General features: G+C 43.9%; 1 protein-coding gene across 2 annotated transcripts in view; it reads right to left on the bottom strand.

The window, feature by feature from the left end:
* The window catches only part of LOC147231851 (collectin-12-like), a 31,122-nt gene that overhangs the window by 7,758 nt on the left and 5,105 nt on the right, over positions 1 to 18,259 (bottom strand). For both annotated transcript variants that reach the window (XM_086151032.1, XM_086151033.1), the window contains exon 3: positions 298 to 420. In XM_086151032.1, the coding sequence (XP_086007158.1) occupies positions 298 to 420 (123 nt within the window). The remainder of the gene's footprint in view (positions 1 to 297; positions 421 to 18,259) is intronic.

Here is an 18,259-nt window from a genome sequence, read left to right as displayed (position 1 = left end):
ATTCAACATTTTTCTACCCTGTAATGCTGCTGGATTAACGAAGTCTATCTGATCAGTTTTTTCTCCATTCCTTCATGTGTGTGATGGTTGTTCGATCATATGATTTACGAAGAGCTCTGAGCAGATGCATGCATCTATCTAAGGGTAACAAATCATGTGTGACAAATGCTGTCCCGATGTGTTTCAGCGTTTCAGTGTCTGGAGAGGAAGACCGGGGCCGTCGTCGGGGGAAATAATTTGCTAAATTGCGATCGAAATTGAAATCTGATGCGCTGGTGACCAATGAGTTTTCCTTACCTTTATATCCAAGAACTGCGACAGCTATGGTGAGGAGAGTGCACAGCACATACAGCAGAGCTATGGAGGTCTTTAGTGCCCATTCCTTCTTACACTTAGTGCATTGGGCGCCCTCTTGGATCCCTGGATGGAAACAAAACACACTGTCACTAAGTTTTCCAGGGGATTTATCGTTCACGAAAACACGCATTTCTTGGGGGAAGAACGGACTAACAAGGATAAACGGGTAAGAGTTTGGTGTCGGCAAAGAATTCTCCATGTCCTGGACGCCGGAGTCACACATCTGGACAAACAGGCCTGGACTCCACATTAAAGAGTCCTGCAGGTCCCTAAGGCCCAGGCGATGAGGGGGCAGAGGACACAGAAACAATCCTCCCCCCCTGCTGACTTGTTTACACTCAGCGACATGCTTATTTTCCCGGACTCGGTCTTCACTCAGCAAACCACCGCTTTTTCAGTCACATTTGCGCGTCAAGCGCCACACAGGATTGACAGGACACACGATGCCTACTCTACTTGACTTGGGCACGTTGCAATTCCATTCTCACAGCGTCCAGTGAAACTGCAGGTGGGGACGCTTGTAGGATATTTCCTTCCAGGGGTATCTTTTAAGACAAATTACTGATAAGATCCGCCGTGCAGGAGGGGAACACAGCTGCATTTCATTTTCACTTCAGGAAGTGTGCATGTGTGTGTGTGTGTGTGTGTGTGTGTGTGTGTGCATATGCATTAAGGGTCTGCTTTTTCATTCACCTGGAAAGAAACACATCTAAAAGGATGAGATCTATTCCAACATGGCAACCAAAAGCATACAATACATGACGCATCCGCGTTAGCTGGAGCGGCAACACGAAGCTATTTGTCTCTTTTCACATGCAGTTCAATCTTGTTAAATTGTCCTTAAGCGCTGTACTGGGAGTAAAGACGGCGGCGTTGACAACCTAACATGCTCTTATGAGGGATTTCTAAATGGATATTTATTGCAAAACCTCCATTTTTTTAAAATTGAGTGGAAACCTCCCGACCACCAGGAACACCATGAGCCTGGGCGTAAATCAGGTTTATTCTTCTTTCGGATCCAGACATCCCTTCACACGATATTTATACTCGGCAAGTACGGGATAGATGTCATTATATTGCTATTGCAAGCCAATCACGATCATTTCAAGAGAGTCCAAGTCCAACTGCTTTCATAAGCTTTCTATTACCCTTACTATTCACCAAGATAACTGAACAGGCCACACTTATTGCTAAATGCAACTTTTTGTCAAACATCCCTACATTCACAGAGCATGTCTCTCCTCGGTAGCATCGCAAAGGAGGCTGTTTTACTTAGAAGTGGAACTTTTGGAAACGGCAGGATTCAAAAAGGGGTGGAGAACATTGAGAGAGTTTCCAGCTGGAAAGCCGATATCCACATGGTAGTGCCTGCGAAAGTTACATCTTTCCGTACTGCCAGATATAAGTTTCTGCTTTGGTGGTCTGGAAAATTCATAAAATCATCTGCTAAATTTCATGTGCTAAATTAAGGCAGGTTCCATGTAATTTGCATGAATGATAAAAATAATACTGATCATTTCATGTATGAACCTCACTTTTGAAACTGTACATATTATGCCTTGAGTAAAGCGTGTGTGTGAACAAATTTGTACGCAACCGTCTGGTTTGTGACTGAGCCCAGGTGTCAGACAGCAGAGCTTTATCTTGACGATTCACGGAAGCGTGAGTTATCATAGTGACTGCATTCATCATAAGATGGGAGAGAAAAGTCAAACATCCGCTGCAGAAAAGAAGAGCCAGCCAGAGAGGATGCAGAAATTGGAGGGATGACAACATTTAGAAATATTTACCAGCTGATGCCAAAATCATCAAGCAGATTCACTGAAGGACAAAGAGACTTGGAAGTTTAGGGCCAAACAGTGGTCTGGCTATGTGTCTCCATTGCACCCTTTGCCCGGTACAGGTAAAAGCAAACTAAAAGTACGACAAAGGCAGTCATATTAGGTTTATTACAGACAACAACAGAGTTGTAACAATCGTGAGACTTTATGTTTTTATAGTAATGCAAGGTTGTCCTGCTAGCTGCATGGCTGTGCAGCAGTTAGCGCAATCGCCTTGCCGAATACCTAAAATCTGCAGCAAACTGTTTTAAAGCATCACCTCTTTATTAATGAAGAGGCCCGTTTGGATCGGCTGTTATTGACCACACACTCTGCGGTGACCTCGGCCCTCAGAGCCCTTCATCACGACCCAAACTTGTGTTCGGATCGTATAAAAGGCCCCCGAGGCCTCTTCTAAATGCATTAACAGGCACTTGGGGCAGAAACGCAGAGTTACGAGTGCCAAACGAGTTACTAAACACGCTTCGACTCGGAGAGTATTTTTTTTGCAATAAAAGGGGGGCTGTACTTGAATAATGATGTTTGACCCGGATGAACAGATTCATCCATTTATTTAATAGACTGTGATTTGGTAAACCTGTATAGCTGTCAATGGGTGACAGGCTGGGTTCACTACAGGGAGAACAGGGAGAATTTGCACAGAAACACAAGTGCTAACCACGGCGCCACCCAGTATACCACAGTGCTGGTGTTCACTTAAAATCTCAATATTTTATTAAAAATGTTTCATTTATTATCTGATTTATTATGCAAGGACTCGGCTCTATGCAAGTGGAACTTGATATGAGCATACTACTACTATGACGGCTAGCAACCATATCTCTAATAATAATAATAGTGCATTAAACTCAAATTTTTAATAACTGCTAAAATGTACCACAATTACACCAAAGTGGTGTAATCCTGGATCTCTCGAGGACCCATATCTACCCTGGTGGGTGTGAATGAGCAGCGATATCTTTCTCGGCGGTATCCGGAGGAACTGTGAACCGAGAGCCTCGCTCTGGGAATCCGGCCATGGAAATGATTGAATTTCTGAATCAATTTTAACCACTGACATGTTTGAAATGTCAGCAAACGCAGGCCTTCAAAATAAAAACAGCGTATCAGTTCATCGGTTCACAGTAATCAAAGCACTGCAGCTCCGTCTCTCTCATCCAGTCCAAACATGTTGACAGTGTTTACAAATCTGCTGTGCTGAAATGATGCAAAAACACTTTGTAAGGCTATCCGTCTATTACACAGGCAAAGCACTTTTCCATTTCAGTGCACACTTGAGAGATGATCTTAACATGCTCGGCGGATTATAAGCAGAGAATTTTCAGTTGGCTGTCAAACACAGAGGACACCTGGCACAATGCGAAACACATGTCAGACCAAAGACAGCGAGGGAGATATCAAACTTTTATAAATCAAATATTGCATCTGTTCTATATCCATGAGCTTGGAGAGTCTGTTCTGGAGTCTCAACACGCCACTGGAATGTCGTGGACATCCGTCGGCCGCTGTGACCGACTTGCCGCCTCTCGGTCGAGGCAGAAGGCCACCCTCTTTGAGCCGGGGTGTTTCCTAACCGCTGTTGCTACTTGAAAGCTCCTGGGGGGGTTTGTTTGGTTTCTGCATTTTCTCCAAATATGCGGCCAGGATTTTGTTTTCTTTGCCTGTTCCAGATTTTGAAACATGTGAACACAGGCATACTTTGTGCACGCTTCGGAGGGGGGTCACCGCAGCCAATCACCTGCCTCCATCTAACCCTCTCCTCTGCATCCGGTTCTCCCACTCCAACTAACTTCACGTCCTCTTTCCTTCCATCCATAAATCTCCTCTCTGGTCTTCCTCTGGGCCTCCTGCCTGGCAGCTCCAACCTCAGCCCATATACATATACCATATATATATACTATTGTACTAAGATATAATGTAAATATGCTAAATATTCTCCCGTCTTAACTTGCAGTGGAACTGGTTGCCTCGAAGGTTACTTCCGAAATCCACTTCAGGCTGTTTACTTGCAAATTTTAAAGTGCGCCAGGCTTCTTAAGACTTGTGCAGAAATCACTGCAACAACACTTACTCACATAAGTCTCTCTAATGACGGTCCATGGTAAGCAATGACAAGTTCACACAAAAATTGGACTGCTGGGATTGGGTTTCCCATTTGAGTTTCATCAAAATGCTTGTGTTTTCCAAAACTCGAGAGCAAAGAAAATCTAAAATGTGCAAATAAAGAAGTTGTTCTGGACACAGAGCCAGTAAAAGTGGAAACTCCGAAATCATTTAAAGCAATAAATGAAAACCTGGAACGTAGCATGTTTCCACATTCCCCGCATGGCTGTTAAAGCCGATAGTGACAAATGGCCAGATGGATCGGGGAGTGTCAGGACAAACTATTCTCACACATTCTCAAATATCTGTCACAAGAACCAAACCCATATTCGTGAATCAACTCAGATAAGGGACTTCTCTGCTTGAGACGCACAAAGTCGGGGTGCGTGTAGATACTCGGTAAGCCGAGGCCTGCAGGTGACACTTAAAAAAGACCTCAAGAATATCAAGCATTGAAACAGGAAGATAGGAAAGAGCTGTGATGGAGACTCACGTACTTTGTGGTCACTTTCAAAGTTTTTAGTGCATTCAGGGTCGCCGGCGTTCCCGGCTGTCGCTGGGAAAGAAGCTTGGTTCACCATGGACCGATTACTGGTTGATCAAAGGGCCACATTTAGAGACATGCAACCATTCACCCTCGCATTGAGACGTATAAACAATTTAGGGTCTCCCACTGCATGCTTTTGGACTGTGGGAGGAACATGGTGGAAACCCTGTCAGACATGGGGAAGAACATGGAGAATTCCCCGAGAGGGCCACCAGTCAAAACCCAACGGCGGACCTTCCAGAAGCATTAACAACCACACAAACTGGACAATTCAGTTCAGAAGTCCCTCCCCTATGATGACTTCTCAGGCCAAATCCAGACATTTACCAGTCAGATGACGTGTTTAATCCCCCCAGTCTCTTCTTGTCTGACCCTGAGGCATCCCATAAGGTGGGCCTGCCCATCGGTACCTAAAACAGAAGGCTTCCAGAACGCAGATGCCGAAGCTATCGAGCCAGACTACTCCGAACGCGAAGGCACAAAGAAAAGCCGTTTGTATCTGCAGCCAACCGCAGCTCGTGACCGTAAGCGGGATGTAAACAGTGTGGTTAACCGCGCTTCACCATCCACCTCAGCTCTTTCCTCACCACCGACCTGCACCACTGCTGATGCCACGCTTCATTAGATTAGATTAGATTCAACTTTATTGTCGTTACACATGAAAGGATACAGAGTAACGAAAAGCAGTTAGCATCTAATAAGAAGTGCAAAAAGCAAAAGTGCTTATGTGCAGAATGTGTAACATTTACAGATAAATGCAGTATTAAAGAGTAAATGCAATTTTCTTTTTTTTTACAGCTAGTGCAAGTAGAGGTGGATATGATATGAGCAGAATATGTACAGCTTGTGAAAGTATGGTGGATAATTGTTCTGTGCAGATTCTGTACAACTAGGTAGTGATTAGTATGATGAACAGACGATAATATACGGACGGAACTATAAATATACAGACGTCTTGTACAGTAACTCTACAGAAGTAACTCTAATAAAGAGATGTTATATGAACAATTATACAGAATGTACAGATGGAACTATAAATATTCAGGTGTCTTATAGAACTCTACAGAATGGATAAAATATAGAGATGTTAATCTGTGATTAAGATGTTCATCTTGCCCTTGTTCCCGGACGTGACCTCACGATACTTTCTCTCACCGGCTCGGGGCAGTGACTCACCACCGGAGAATAATCCGCCACTTTCTGAAACAGAACCCTGGCCGACTCTCATACGGACTGCTTCACGCTTGGCTGCAAACCACCCAGGGGTCCGCCGGAGGTCATGGTGTTTCAAGGCTACATCATCTGCAATAATCGGAGAGGCAAACACGAACCCCCGCCCCCACCCAAGATGCTGTCCATGTGTACCACAAGCAGAATGTGTGACATGGGGCAGCCCTGGTGGAGCCTTACTACCCAGTGGGAAGATGTTTGAATAAAACATGCCGGTCATTAAATCATCTTCTTTCCCTTTTCCTTCTGCAGTTGGGTCTCGTCGACCACAACCACAAACGGCGACGCGGTCCAGAATGCACAAAGCACAAGCCGAACACAACACTGTGACTGCTAGCGGCAAACCCAAGGCTCTGAGCACAAAGGACCTTTCAGAGACGCGTCTGAGGGCTCGGGGGATGTGAAGGAGTTCCCTTGTCGTCGGTTGTTTCGGCTGAAAAAAACGTCCACGGAAAACTTTTGAGAGCCGACATCTGGACACCTTGGCGATTATCATTTTCAAACATTCAGAGATTCCCTTTCAAATTCCAGAAAACAGCGTCCGCAAAGCCACAGAAAGCAGCAGATAACAGGATCTCCCCGGTTAAAATACAGTGTTTATTTACAGTAAATAGCAGTCGTGATGCCATAGTAACGGATGAGAACACAAAGCTGCGAGCTGAGGTCACATAAACTGTGATTTGGATCCCTTCCTCCCCGAACACACTCAACCCCTTTCCAGGAACCGTAGTGCTGATCTACTTCAAGAGGGCAATCAACGAATTATACCTGGCACCAGAGAGAGGAGGGGACGGGGGGTTAAGACGGGCTGCCATAGTGGAAGAATACAGAGCTTTAACTGGAAACTCCTGCAATAACACGATCACCAGCTATGCTTGACAGACAGGAGGAAAGAATGAAAGCTATTAATTCAAGTTAGGTTAGAAAACCAGCAGAAAATCAGCGACATTAATCTGCTGCCTTCAAGTCATCGCAGACGAGGCATTCCCGAGGAGCTCGGGAATCGAACCAGAAAACTCGGCTTCCGAGTCTGTGGAGGTTCTCAGACATCCAGATCGCGGTGAATTCTTGTCGAAATCTTTTTGTCGCGGCAACTGGACTTGAATTTCTTCACCCCTCATCCGAAGAAGAAGCCTCTCGGATGAATAGTGAAATGTCCTCAAGTTGAAGAAATTCAACTCCGGTTGCCACGACGACAAGATTTCGACAAGGCTTCGCTTCCAAGACAACTGCTTTCGCTACCCGAGCCACTCTAGATAATGTTTAACATTTAGTGTGCTTATTCTATGCCGATCTTCAAGTTCTAATAGCCCTTCTAATCACAGATTAAATGGGTTTGACACTTCTGAGGGAAGCGCCGCTCGTATATCGACCGCTTCCCTTTCACAAAGTCCAGCATTTGTGAGTAAACGCACCGAACTCCTTATCGGACCTTTATTATATAAATGGAAATAATGAGTGAATGGTGCAACGTGATTCATCCCAAATTGTGTTGCCGTCAGGAGGGAGATGTCAGGTCAGTGACTCACACCGTTATAAGCTCTCTGACTGGCACAGGGCGCTGCATAATGGGCTGTGGTGGTATGTGTGTGTGCACAAATGTGTGTGAGGGAGATCACCGGTCCATGAATTTCTGTGTTTGTGGACATAAATCGCTGACTTCAAACTGCAGCTTTGATTTAAAGGAGTAATTCCCCCGCTTTTAGATCTTCTTACATTTAAAGTGACATTGATCTGTGACATCCCGAGCCCCGAAGTAGAGTGAGGTATTTTAATTCACTTCCTTTGAGGTAAATTATGTATAAAATGCGAAGGTCTTGCACTGAACCGGGACCCAAATAGATCGTTTTCCAGCTGGGAAAATTTAAGTCAGCATTCAAATGTTTGGAGCCGCTGAAAAAGAGAAAACGCCAGGAAAAGAAGATTTCATCACTGCAATAACATTGTTTGAAGATGGACTTTCTCCTGAAACATCTGCAGATAGAGGCTCCGCTCATAAGAAGGTTAAACTCAGACATAACAAACCCCATGTGCTAATTTCTCTTGTAGTAGAGGTCCTGGCTTTTTGGCCGCTCCGCCGAAAAACTTTCGGGAAAGTTTAACTCCCCGCATTCACAATCACATTCTGTTCCTCGTCGATTCAATTGGAAATGTGCAAAATTAGGTTTCGGAGTTCGCGGCTTTCCTTGAGAAACCAACATCGTCCAACATTTTGGCCGGGTCAGAGCCGAATCTTCTCATTTGGGTGTGATGGAAAACAAGCGGACAGGCGGGCACGAGGCTCCGCGTTCTTGGAGTTGAGTCAGAAACATTTATCTTGATGGGAGAAACTTAATGTGAGATGTTTAAAGGACCTGAGGTAAAGAAAAACCACGTGACTAAATTGCCAAAGTCGGGAACTCGTGTCACAGCCGTCACACCGCGAGCCAAGAATCTGCCCGGAAAGGTAACACTCACCAAATCAACTACGCAAAAACAAATGAAGACACACGTAGTGACTTTTCTCGCGGGGTACATTTGACTGCGCTCGCCGTTAACACAGGGAGGCGGTGAGCACTGCAGCATCACGCTGCTTTTCCAATCTCCGACTGTCTGCAGAGTGTGGGAAAATAAAACCTTTGCGATATAAAAAGGTCTAATTAAAAGCACTCTGTTAATTCACTGATGGGTTTAAACGACGGGTTAAACCTCTATTCTTTTCGTAACAACATGCTAATTGGGACAGGGTCGATTCCCATTATACAGCGCATTTGGCCTCTTCTCCCGTCTGCGAAAGATGCAGGGACGCTCGGCTCGGAGACAAGCGCTACTTCAGTTCCAGAACAGTGGAGCCCCCCCTCCCCCTCCTCGGGGCCCCAGCGCTGCACCCGCATAAACCTGCAGACACGCTTCGCATCAAAACTGTCTGTGAACGTGGAAATTGCAGTGCGGTGCTTGGTGTGTAAGTTTCTTCTCTGAAAAATAAAAAGGAATATATTCACTGTGCACAAGGATGTGTGTGTTATATCAACATTTCAAGATTATTGTGATATAACTGACTGCATATTTTTTGAAATTTATTTTAATCCTTGTTCAGTAACTGTAAATAAGAACTCATTTGGGGGTGGTCGATATAACATTTTCATCTTGCGCTGCGGTATGGTATTGTTGCTGCTACTTTCTTTATCTTAATACATACACAGACACACACATATGCATAAATATACTGCTCAAAAAAATAAAGGGAACACTTGAACAACACAATGTAACTCCAAGTCAATCACACTTCTGTGAAATCATAGTGTCCACTCAGGAAGCAACACAGATTCATTTTGACTTGTTTTAAGGACATTACATCAAAGTTGGATCAGCCTGGAGTGTGTTTTTACACTTTAATTTTGAGTGTGATTCCTAATCCAGACCTCCATGGGTTAATACATTTGATTTCCATTGATCATTTTTGTGTGATTTTGTTGTCAGCACATTCAACTGTGTAAAGAGCAAAGTATTTCATAAGAATATTTCATTCATTTAGATCTAGGATGTGTTTTTTAAGTGTTCCCTTTATTTTTTTGAGCAGTGTACATAGCTATGCATATGTTTAAAAATCGCCGCAGTAGAACATTTTGGAACAGAAATAAGGAGGGTTTTCACGTGTTGCGACAGCATCCGTGACCTCCCCTGGCCCCCCCGACCGACTCCGAGGCCCGGCTCTGCACAGACTCAGCGCTCGCTGCAGTAACACAAACAGGTCGTCTTGCCAGAAAACTACATCAACAATGGAGCGAGGAGAGGGAATTGACTCACTCGGTTAAGAGATTCGGGGGCCCGCGGAGTGACTGGGATTTTGGTTACAAAGCAAAATAACAGAGCTTACACACTCCAAGAGTTGCAGCTCTCAAGTGAGGGTGGTTATGCCTGTGTGTGTGTGTGTGGCCTACTGGTTAATGATCATCACATTAGCATCCAGAATTTGATAGTTTCCCTCCGCCCAACCTCAATGGAAACACAACAGGAGCGAAAAATGTTGAATGTGAGTAACAGAACAAGGTAAGAAACACGGGAAATCAGGTTGCTGTACGAATCTGCACGGTATTTTCCCCCCAACAGAGAACACTTTGGGGAAGAAACATTTTGCATTCGGCGTTTAACATGAGGAAATCATTTTTCAACGGCAAGAACCTTGAAATGGGAGATTTACGTCAAAAATCGCCGTCCAAGCCAACCTCGGCGTCAGCTCCCCTGCCGGCCGCCTCAGGTGTCTGTCAAAATGCGAAAGCCCTCGCGCAGAGCCCCGCCTTCCTCCACCGCGTGTGGAAGAAACACTGGCAAGTTCTCCGAGGAAAAATAAACAGCTAAATGTCACGAGTCAGAGAACACAAAATAAAATAAATAACATTTTCTCTCTGATGAGCAGCTGGGATAATAAACCACAAAGTGGAATTCGAGGCATGACCTTTTCTGACTTGCTCAGCTCTCGGAAGATTTTTGGGAGTATAAGAGAAACCGTGAAGTGCGCCACACTTCTAACTTATGAAGCTTTCAGAATCTTTCCACTGTGGACAGTCCATTCGACATCACAGTGGAAAAACATGTTCCCCGCTGAAACAAACAGCCACAGATTTTCATCAACCGGTCCGCCTGATGGGTGGACCGGGCCGATGCCTGGACCAAAAAGGAAGTGTGTCGCTGCAGATCCGGCGACAGCGGTTTCACCCCCGAAACACAAATCACTTTATTATCAAGCTTTTGAAAAATGACAACATCAACAACAAGTCAAAACTTGGAAACCATCGTGATCCTTCGAGTTCAAACTATGACGTTCTTGAATTGGAACCAAATTGAAATCTTGCCCGCGTCCTACCGAGCGGCTGAAGCCCATCCAGGAGGACAAGAAACAAGCTGTGACGTAAGGGGCTTCGACGAAATCTCCCAGAGAACGGCGTCTTTAAAGGACGCGTCCACATCCGCCACAGCGACCAAAATTCATTTGATGACTTCGCCGTATGGACAGAGTTCACCAGTTCTACCTCTAAGTCCTCTCTAAGTGAGCGTTTCCTCTCTGGCATGGCTGCTGCACGTTGACATTTCCTATAAGCGTCCTGGTGTACCGCCGTTGTCACTTGTGGCCAACGTCTCTGTAACATTACGGTCATCGGGAATAAATCCGCCTCTGTGATTGTAGACTTGCTTGTAATAGGAAGCTCATCATTTAACAGCGGCTTTGAGAGAAATGGTGAGGCACGAGTTGTGCTGCGGTCTGCGTGTTGTCATGTGGCCACAAACTCTTAATGGCTATTAATTTAATTTCATTTCAGGTAACTGGGCATTCCTTTGACTCTGGACGGTAATCTGATCTCACATTTTAGATGTCATTGCAGGGAAAATACAAGAATAATTAATAACTTTAGCTGCGTCTAGTTTCCATTTCCTGTCAGGGCCTCGTGCCCGACAAAGCACTTTCCCAGTTCAAAGCACCAGATGCTTCCCTCTTGGACGTTCAGTAAGGAGCACATTGGAGGTGCACAATATCTCCCAGCAAAATAATTTGGCGGTAATGGAACAACATATCCATTTTAATATATTGTGACTGAACAACCGGGAAAAAGGTGACAGTGAAGAGCAGGTGTGGCCAAACTTTTTGGCTCAGGGGCCGCATTGACTTTTAAAAGTTGACAGACGGGCCAGGTTAGCACTAGATACGATGCATATAGAAAAAAAAATTGCATTTTTTTTAACAGTACATATCAGACTCGTTTGACATTTGCTCTGAAAATAAAACCAGCTTGGTTTTGAAGGCTCAGTCGTTTGCTTGCATTTCATGCACAGACTGTTTTTCCCCTTGTAGCTTCACGTCCAGCTCATTCATGTGTGTCAGTACGTCTGCAGTAAAGGCTAAATCACAAAACCAATCTGTGTCATTAAGCTCAGGAAAATTCACAAGTGTTCTCGAGTAGCTCCAAAAAATGAAATAATCTCCCTTTTGAGCTCCCACATTCATTGATCCAATCATTCAATCATTCACATCAAATTTGAATTCTGTCCCGATCTTTGGCGGGCCGGATTAAAAAGACCAACGGGCAAGAAGTGGCCCGCGGGCCGTAGTTTGACAGGTTGACATTTTAAACTAAGGTCATGATATATAGCTAGAGATTTTCAGCACTGGATCTAACCACGTACTTTCTTCATTCAGTCAAATAATCTGCTGTAAAACGGGCGCGTTAAGGTGTCGCTTTGTATTTCATAATCACCTTTTGATGATGATTTTGTGATCGGTATTAGGTTCATTGTATTAAATGCATTTTAACGACAGTCTGCGGTCTAAAGATCACCCACGGAACATCTTGGACGGAGCAGCCGTAGCTCGGAAACCTGGGAAACGTCAAAAATGAAAACAAAGAACTCATAACTCACTGTGTGAATTGGTTACAGCGTTAATTGAAATTTAAGAGGGGGTTACAGTCATGTGTTTCCAAAACATTAAAAGGCTTCAAAACGTCCAAAATCAACATTAGGGAACACAAAGAGAAGCAGTTTTGAGAACCGATGGTTTGTTCTCTGACTTTGATGGAAATATACTCAGTGATGCTGCGTCATGAGCGGTGGTGTTCCTTCTGGGTGGCCCAAGAGAACTCCGGTCAGATTTGGGAGTGGCTTGACGGTCAAAATGACACTGGGCCTTCGCCGCTGCCGGCTATGAGGAAGAGGAGTAGCTCGGACAGACAAAATCCAGACACGAGGACGGAATGCGTCTCTACCTGGGAGCAGCATGGAAGTGCTGAGATAAAACGTCTGACATTTGGACAGTGAACTACATAGAGGCGGTTCCAATGACAGAGAACAATAATATACTCCAGATTGCAGCTTTAAAAGATGCTATACGACTATGCAGTTTGGTTAAAATAGAATGGGCTGCAATAAGATGAAATGGAAATTTATCCCAGAGACTCGTTATCTGGGACTTGGTCATATTCAAAAAACAACAATGTGTAATCATTTTAAAATTTTCATGAACCCCCCACCACCTGCACTGTTTGAAAAGTATTAACTCTGGAGGTAATTTGTGAGTAAACCTGAAATAGTAATTGAAAAAACAGCCTCATGTTATAGCCTGATACACAAGTTAGTCTCATTTCCCCAAATATAAGTTTTCATCTATTAATAGTGTACATGGTAACTGATGTCTGCAGACACAAAAGTGGGTCAAATCAATATAGTATTGTTAAATCATCACCAATGTCTTTGGACATTCAGTTATTATGTAAGTTATTATGAAAAGTAGTGCAGTTTTGTCATCATCAATAATCAATTCTTTGAGTCTAAACTAACAACTAAACTAACTAACTAATAACAATCTCTTCTGATAAAAGAGATGGCACGCATGTATGATATGTGTTTTATACTCTAAAATAAGGAATACGTTTAAATATGTCAGCAATCTTTTATCCTCAGCCAATGCTCTTGCAGAGACCTGGGATGCTGTCAGTGGTGAGGTTTCTGCATGGTGGTCATTTTAGAATATAAAGTCTGAAAAACATAATCCAGCTCTTTGCAACAAAAATTAAACCAAAAATGCAATCTCAGCAAGAAGTGCTGTGCTTGTTAAACGTCTAAACAAACATCCAGGCATGGTAACTGCTTTGCAGCGAACTGAAATGTGCCAGAAAATGAATGTAGTGAATTTTATCTCAGCTTCACATGGAAAATGTGATAGTCATTATGTATTTGACAGGGTCTTGGAACCGCTTCAACACTCTTGCAAACCAGGAAGCTGTAGGTTGATCTTGGCAACCCTGGCAGTCCATATTTCCCGCTTTCATTAACATTAAGGACGGTGAATAAAACAGCGTCGGGTGGGTTTTATTGCTCGTAGTAAAAAGGAGAAATGAGAATCCCCCAAACTCATTGCTAAGGTGTGTGTTCTGCTGCCGGCTGTGTTGGGAAAATATTAGTGGTCATGGACACAGAAGTACGCAAATATAAGCACATTAGATTGTACAACAATGACAAAAAAAGATGTGTGCTATTTTTGGGGTTGGAACTTATACACCTTTTGGCAAGAATATCAATTCAAGTTTTAACATACAGTACATTCCCAGGTGAACAAAGAGTTGCCAAGCTCAACATACAGCCTACATGCGAATCGTCGCGTTACGCTTTGAGCACGCGCGCCCTCTGCTCCGTCATTCTTTTTATTGTAAATCCAGTGACTCAACCCTTCTCTTTGAATCGCACAACGAAAAGCATGGAAATGAAGGCCATTGTGAGGACTTGAAACAGCTCCCCTGACATCTGCGTGTGGGTCACGTCAAGGACACAGAGGTTATTACGATGTGTTAGCCTGGAGAAGGAACCAGGGGTGGAGTGGAGGGAGGAGGTGGGGTTTGCTGCTTTTCCTCACTCTGGAGAGGTGAGACGGAAAAGTCACTGACATTCATATGATCACAGGCCGGTTTGAAAATAGCAGCTAACTACCAGCACATGTGGTGGTCTGGCCAAAAACATGACAGAGCAACACCTGCTCTTCGCATCTCAACCGCAGGGTCGTGTTACTGCTGTTGTATTCAGTGTAATGAAGGTAAACAGAAGAAGGAGGGTGGAGGGTGGAAAGTTGGATGCAGGTTTAGTGGATTTCTCTGAACTGAATGCAAAATGCTGCTAAATCTATCCGAAAATTCCTGCTGCTGCTCGATGCTTGAAGAGCAGTGAGCTACTCTGATCTAACGTGTTAAAATGAACGTGCCGCCGGGAGGACTACGACCCAACGGCAGGTCACTGCTATGTCGAAGAGGTATTACTTGTTAAGGTTGACACTGAAAAGTGTGGAAGAGTACAGTTAGCGCCTCTGCCCCACATCAAGAGGGTCTCCGGTTGGATTCTGACATGGAGGTGCCATTCTGTGTGGAGTCTCCATATTCTCAACGCATAAGCTTCATTGGAGACCTTGAATTTCCCAGGGTGAACCCCACCTCCGCCCGGTGATCCCCCAACCCCGACTGCAAGATTAGCCTTACAGATAATGAATGAATGAATGTTCATTTACTATCATGTTCAATACTATCTATATTAGAAAGTCCACATGAGAACCTGCAACCGGGGCTCAATAAAGCAGCACGATACAAAGTAAATCACACCAACATGGTCCAACTGTCCTGACATGATGACTGAGCTCTGGATTTTTTCACATCACATCCTGAGTTAATCCACTACAGTGATGATACTGTGATACATTTACGAAGTGCAATTGCAGAAAATGCAAAATTGTCCAACTCACTTGCAGACAGTTCACTGGCACGAAGCCTGAAAATGAGTGAATAATTACAGAGATAGCCGCGTCTCGACGTCTGGAGGAAAATCTGGGGTAAAAATAATAGAAGTCCATTGGTGTCATGATGTGCACATTCTCCTTCATTCATCTTAAGTACAAACTAGGCACCTTTAAGTCAAAAGGTGCCTCATTTGTACTTTAGATGAATCATTCCAGCCGGACCCTTTACAGTTACAACTTTGTCCAGTGCCATCACACACACTCCCACACACACACACAGTCCCATCTTATCTCCTCACAAAACAGCCCCCATAAATCCATCCATTCAACTTTAACTTTAAGCAGCTGCATCTCCTCCACCTTCTCCCACTTCTTCTTCTCCCCCTGCCCATCTCGCAGGACAAAATGCCTCCTCCGTCAGCCATGAGCTTGTTTCTCATTCAACATCTTGGTCGTATCGCTCCTCCTGTCCACGTAGCGGCGTTGAGTCTTTCCCCCCCAAAACCAGATACGAGCTGATCTCTGATCCAATGTCGTTATTTTGTTTATATGCTGAGATCTGGCCTTTTAATCTTCTCTGCTCCAAATCTTTGGGGCGGCAGCTCCCACTCGCATAGATAAAACAAGATTTAATCCCGACGCTGAGATGTGGCTTAGCCTCTGCAAAGCACTGGCTGAGACCGAGCGGAATATGTTTGATCGCTTTTTTGATTTTGTCTCCCTTTTTAGGAAGCATAACTGTTTACCCCTTACGTATCTATTTAGCCTTATTTTCCTTTTCTTTACATCTAATTTAATTCTCTGAGGTGCATGGTGGAATTTAAGACTTTTCAGAAAATACAAGATGAAAAAGTAAGGAATGTAGAAAAAACGCAAAAACGCACAAATGTGTTATATTGCACGGCCTTGCCTCCTGATTCCAAACATCTGTTCCTATACCAAATAAAGATTAATTACTAAACTCGAAACAGGCGGGTGGCGGCACACCACAGTTAATTCAGAAAAGGTGTTAGAACTTATTAAAACTTTGGGATTTCGGGGGGAGAAATGTGGCAAAAAAACAAACAAAAAAAAAAAAAAAACGTTTGTAAAGAAAAAAAAAGTTTTAAAAACACATTTGGTGCTTTTCAGTTTAACAATGTTTTCTCTTGAATTGCTCCATTCAGCCAGCGTGCCAACAACAACGGAACGCTGACCTTGAGTAAAGGCTTCCGTGTTGCCTTATGCTTGCATTTTAACACAAAGCAGATGATCTGTGTGTGTGCTTCTCAATCTCTATCTGTTTTCTATAACTGTGGCTGCAGACAGGTGAGTGACCTGACGCCGGTTCAGGTCAGGTTGACCCTTATTGTGACCGGAGCTTCTGCAAGAAGACCTCTTAGGCCGAGAGCATCGCCACTAGGATTTATGGTAAAACTCAGTGGCACTGATTTGGACATTTGCACGATGAAACACCTAAACATTTACAACACTAACTAATGAACAGTAAATGGTCGCCATATATATAGTGCTTTCACACCTTGCAGTTTAACAACAACCAAAACAACTAAATTGGGAATGGCTACTCGACAATCATTAACAAAAGCATTAACCACACCTCAAATCTGATGGCAGCACTTGAGCCCAATGTGAGCCAAAACTATGCCAATTTTGAAAAAGTGCACGTCACTTAAGTCTCTTTCACGGGCTTCAGCAATAATGTCAGCGATAGAATGATAAAAAAAAAAAAAAAGTAAAATAAAATAAAATAAAATAAATTAAAATCAAATTAAATTAAATTAAATTAAATTAAATTTGATTTAATTAAAATTACATTAAATTAGATTCAATTATAAATAATAATAAATCTTCCTGGAAGTTACAACTACCTCCACAATGCTTCTGCTTTGCATTCTCGAAGGACGGTTGAGCTTAAGTGACAATAATCTGGGTCAGTGGGGCTGCTGGCACTGCATCGCGACAAAACAACCCAAGCAACTCAATTGTAAAGACCTCCGATGCAGACTGCTGGGAACATTTATAAGCGCTCCAGTCAAAATAATTACACAAAAAGAGTCTCAGATCCTTGACCTGCTTTCTGCAAGGACAGCCAGTACTAATGATAAAAAGTCAAGTGTAGCTGTGCACGCCATCGAGTCTGTCAACAGTTTAAAGAATTAGACGGTAGACACAGTTGTAAATGAAACTTTTTTCAAAAAGACGTTTATAAACAGCAGAGGCGGGAAAGAACACATCCCAGGGCTGTAAAAGAAGGATCCAAAACCACAGCAAAGAGCAGAGCATTTTCTGACTGCTAAACATCACATGACAGCATGCAATGAGCGTGTCAGTCTGTCAAACCTCTGCATGAATGTTAGCGTAATTGTGTTTGAGTCTCTGTTACCCGGGATGGATGAGGTGATGGTTGAGGTGTCATTATGACCGCATCTACAGCTGGTTGGGAGGCCGGACGGCGTGTTTTGACAGAGAAGCCCACTGGACTAAACGAAGCCCAGGCATGCTGACACAGCTGCTTTTAGACACAGACACCCCAAAAGCAAGCTCAACTCAAGAAACTCTCAAGGCCTCGTACAACAACCACAATAAGTACAGGAAATAGATCAGAGCGCTCGGAGTTCCACCTTGGCCATAAACCTCCTGAGCTGACTGTTCTCAATCCATGCATGAGGGAATCAGTGTGTATCCCTGGGCGAGCCGATGCACGGAGCAACAAGGCCTCCATTATTCAATGACCGGCTCGGACACGCACCTGGAAACCAATATGTCCCTGATTATTAATCCTACAGATTATAGCACAATACAGGTGTCAGGGTGCTCTGAATTGCAGGCCATCATTATAAAAACTGCGCTTACATGCACAGCAGGGTGTGTAAAGAGATCGGCTGAGCGCACCTACAGGTTGCCTGGCCTAGTTTCCATTTCATCTCTTTGTGA

This window comes from Fistularia commersonii, chromosome 8, assembly GCF_037954325.1.
Source record: "Fistularia commersonii isolate RoL2024-O1a breed Wild chromosome 8, RoL_Fcom_v1.0, whole genome shotgun sequence".
NCBI classification, from domain to species: domain Eukaryota; kingdom Metazoa; phylum Chordata; class Actinopteri; order Syngnathiformes; family Fistulariidae; genus Fistularia; species Fistularia commersonii.
Note: the sequence above shows the minus strand (reverse complement) of the source record. Positions and strands in the feature narration are given on the sequence as shown.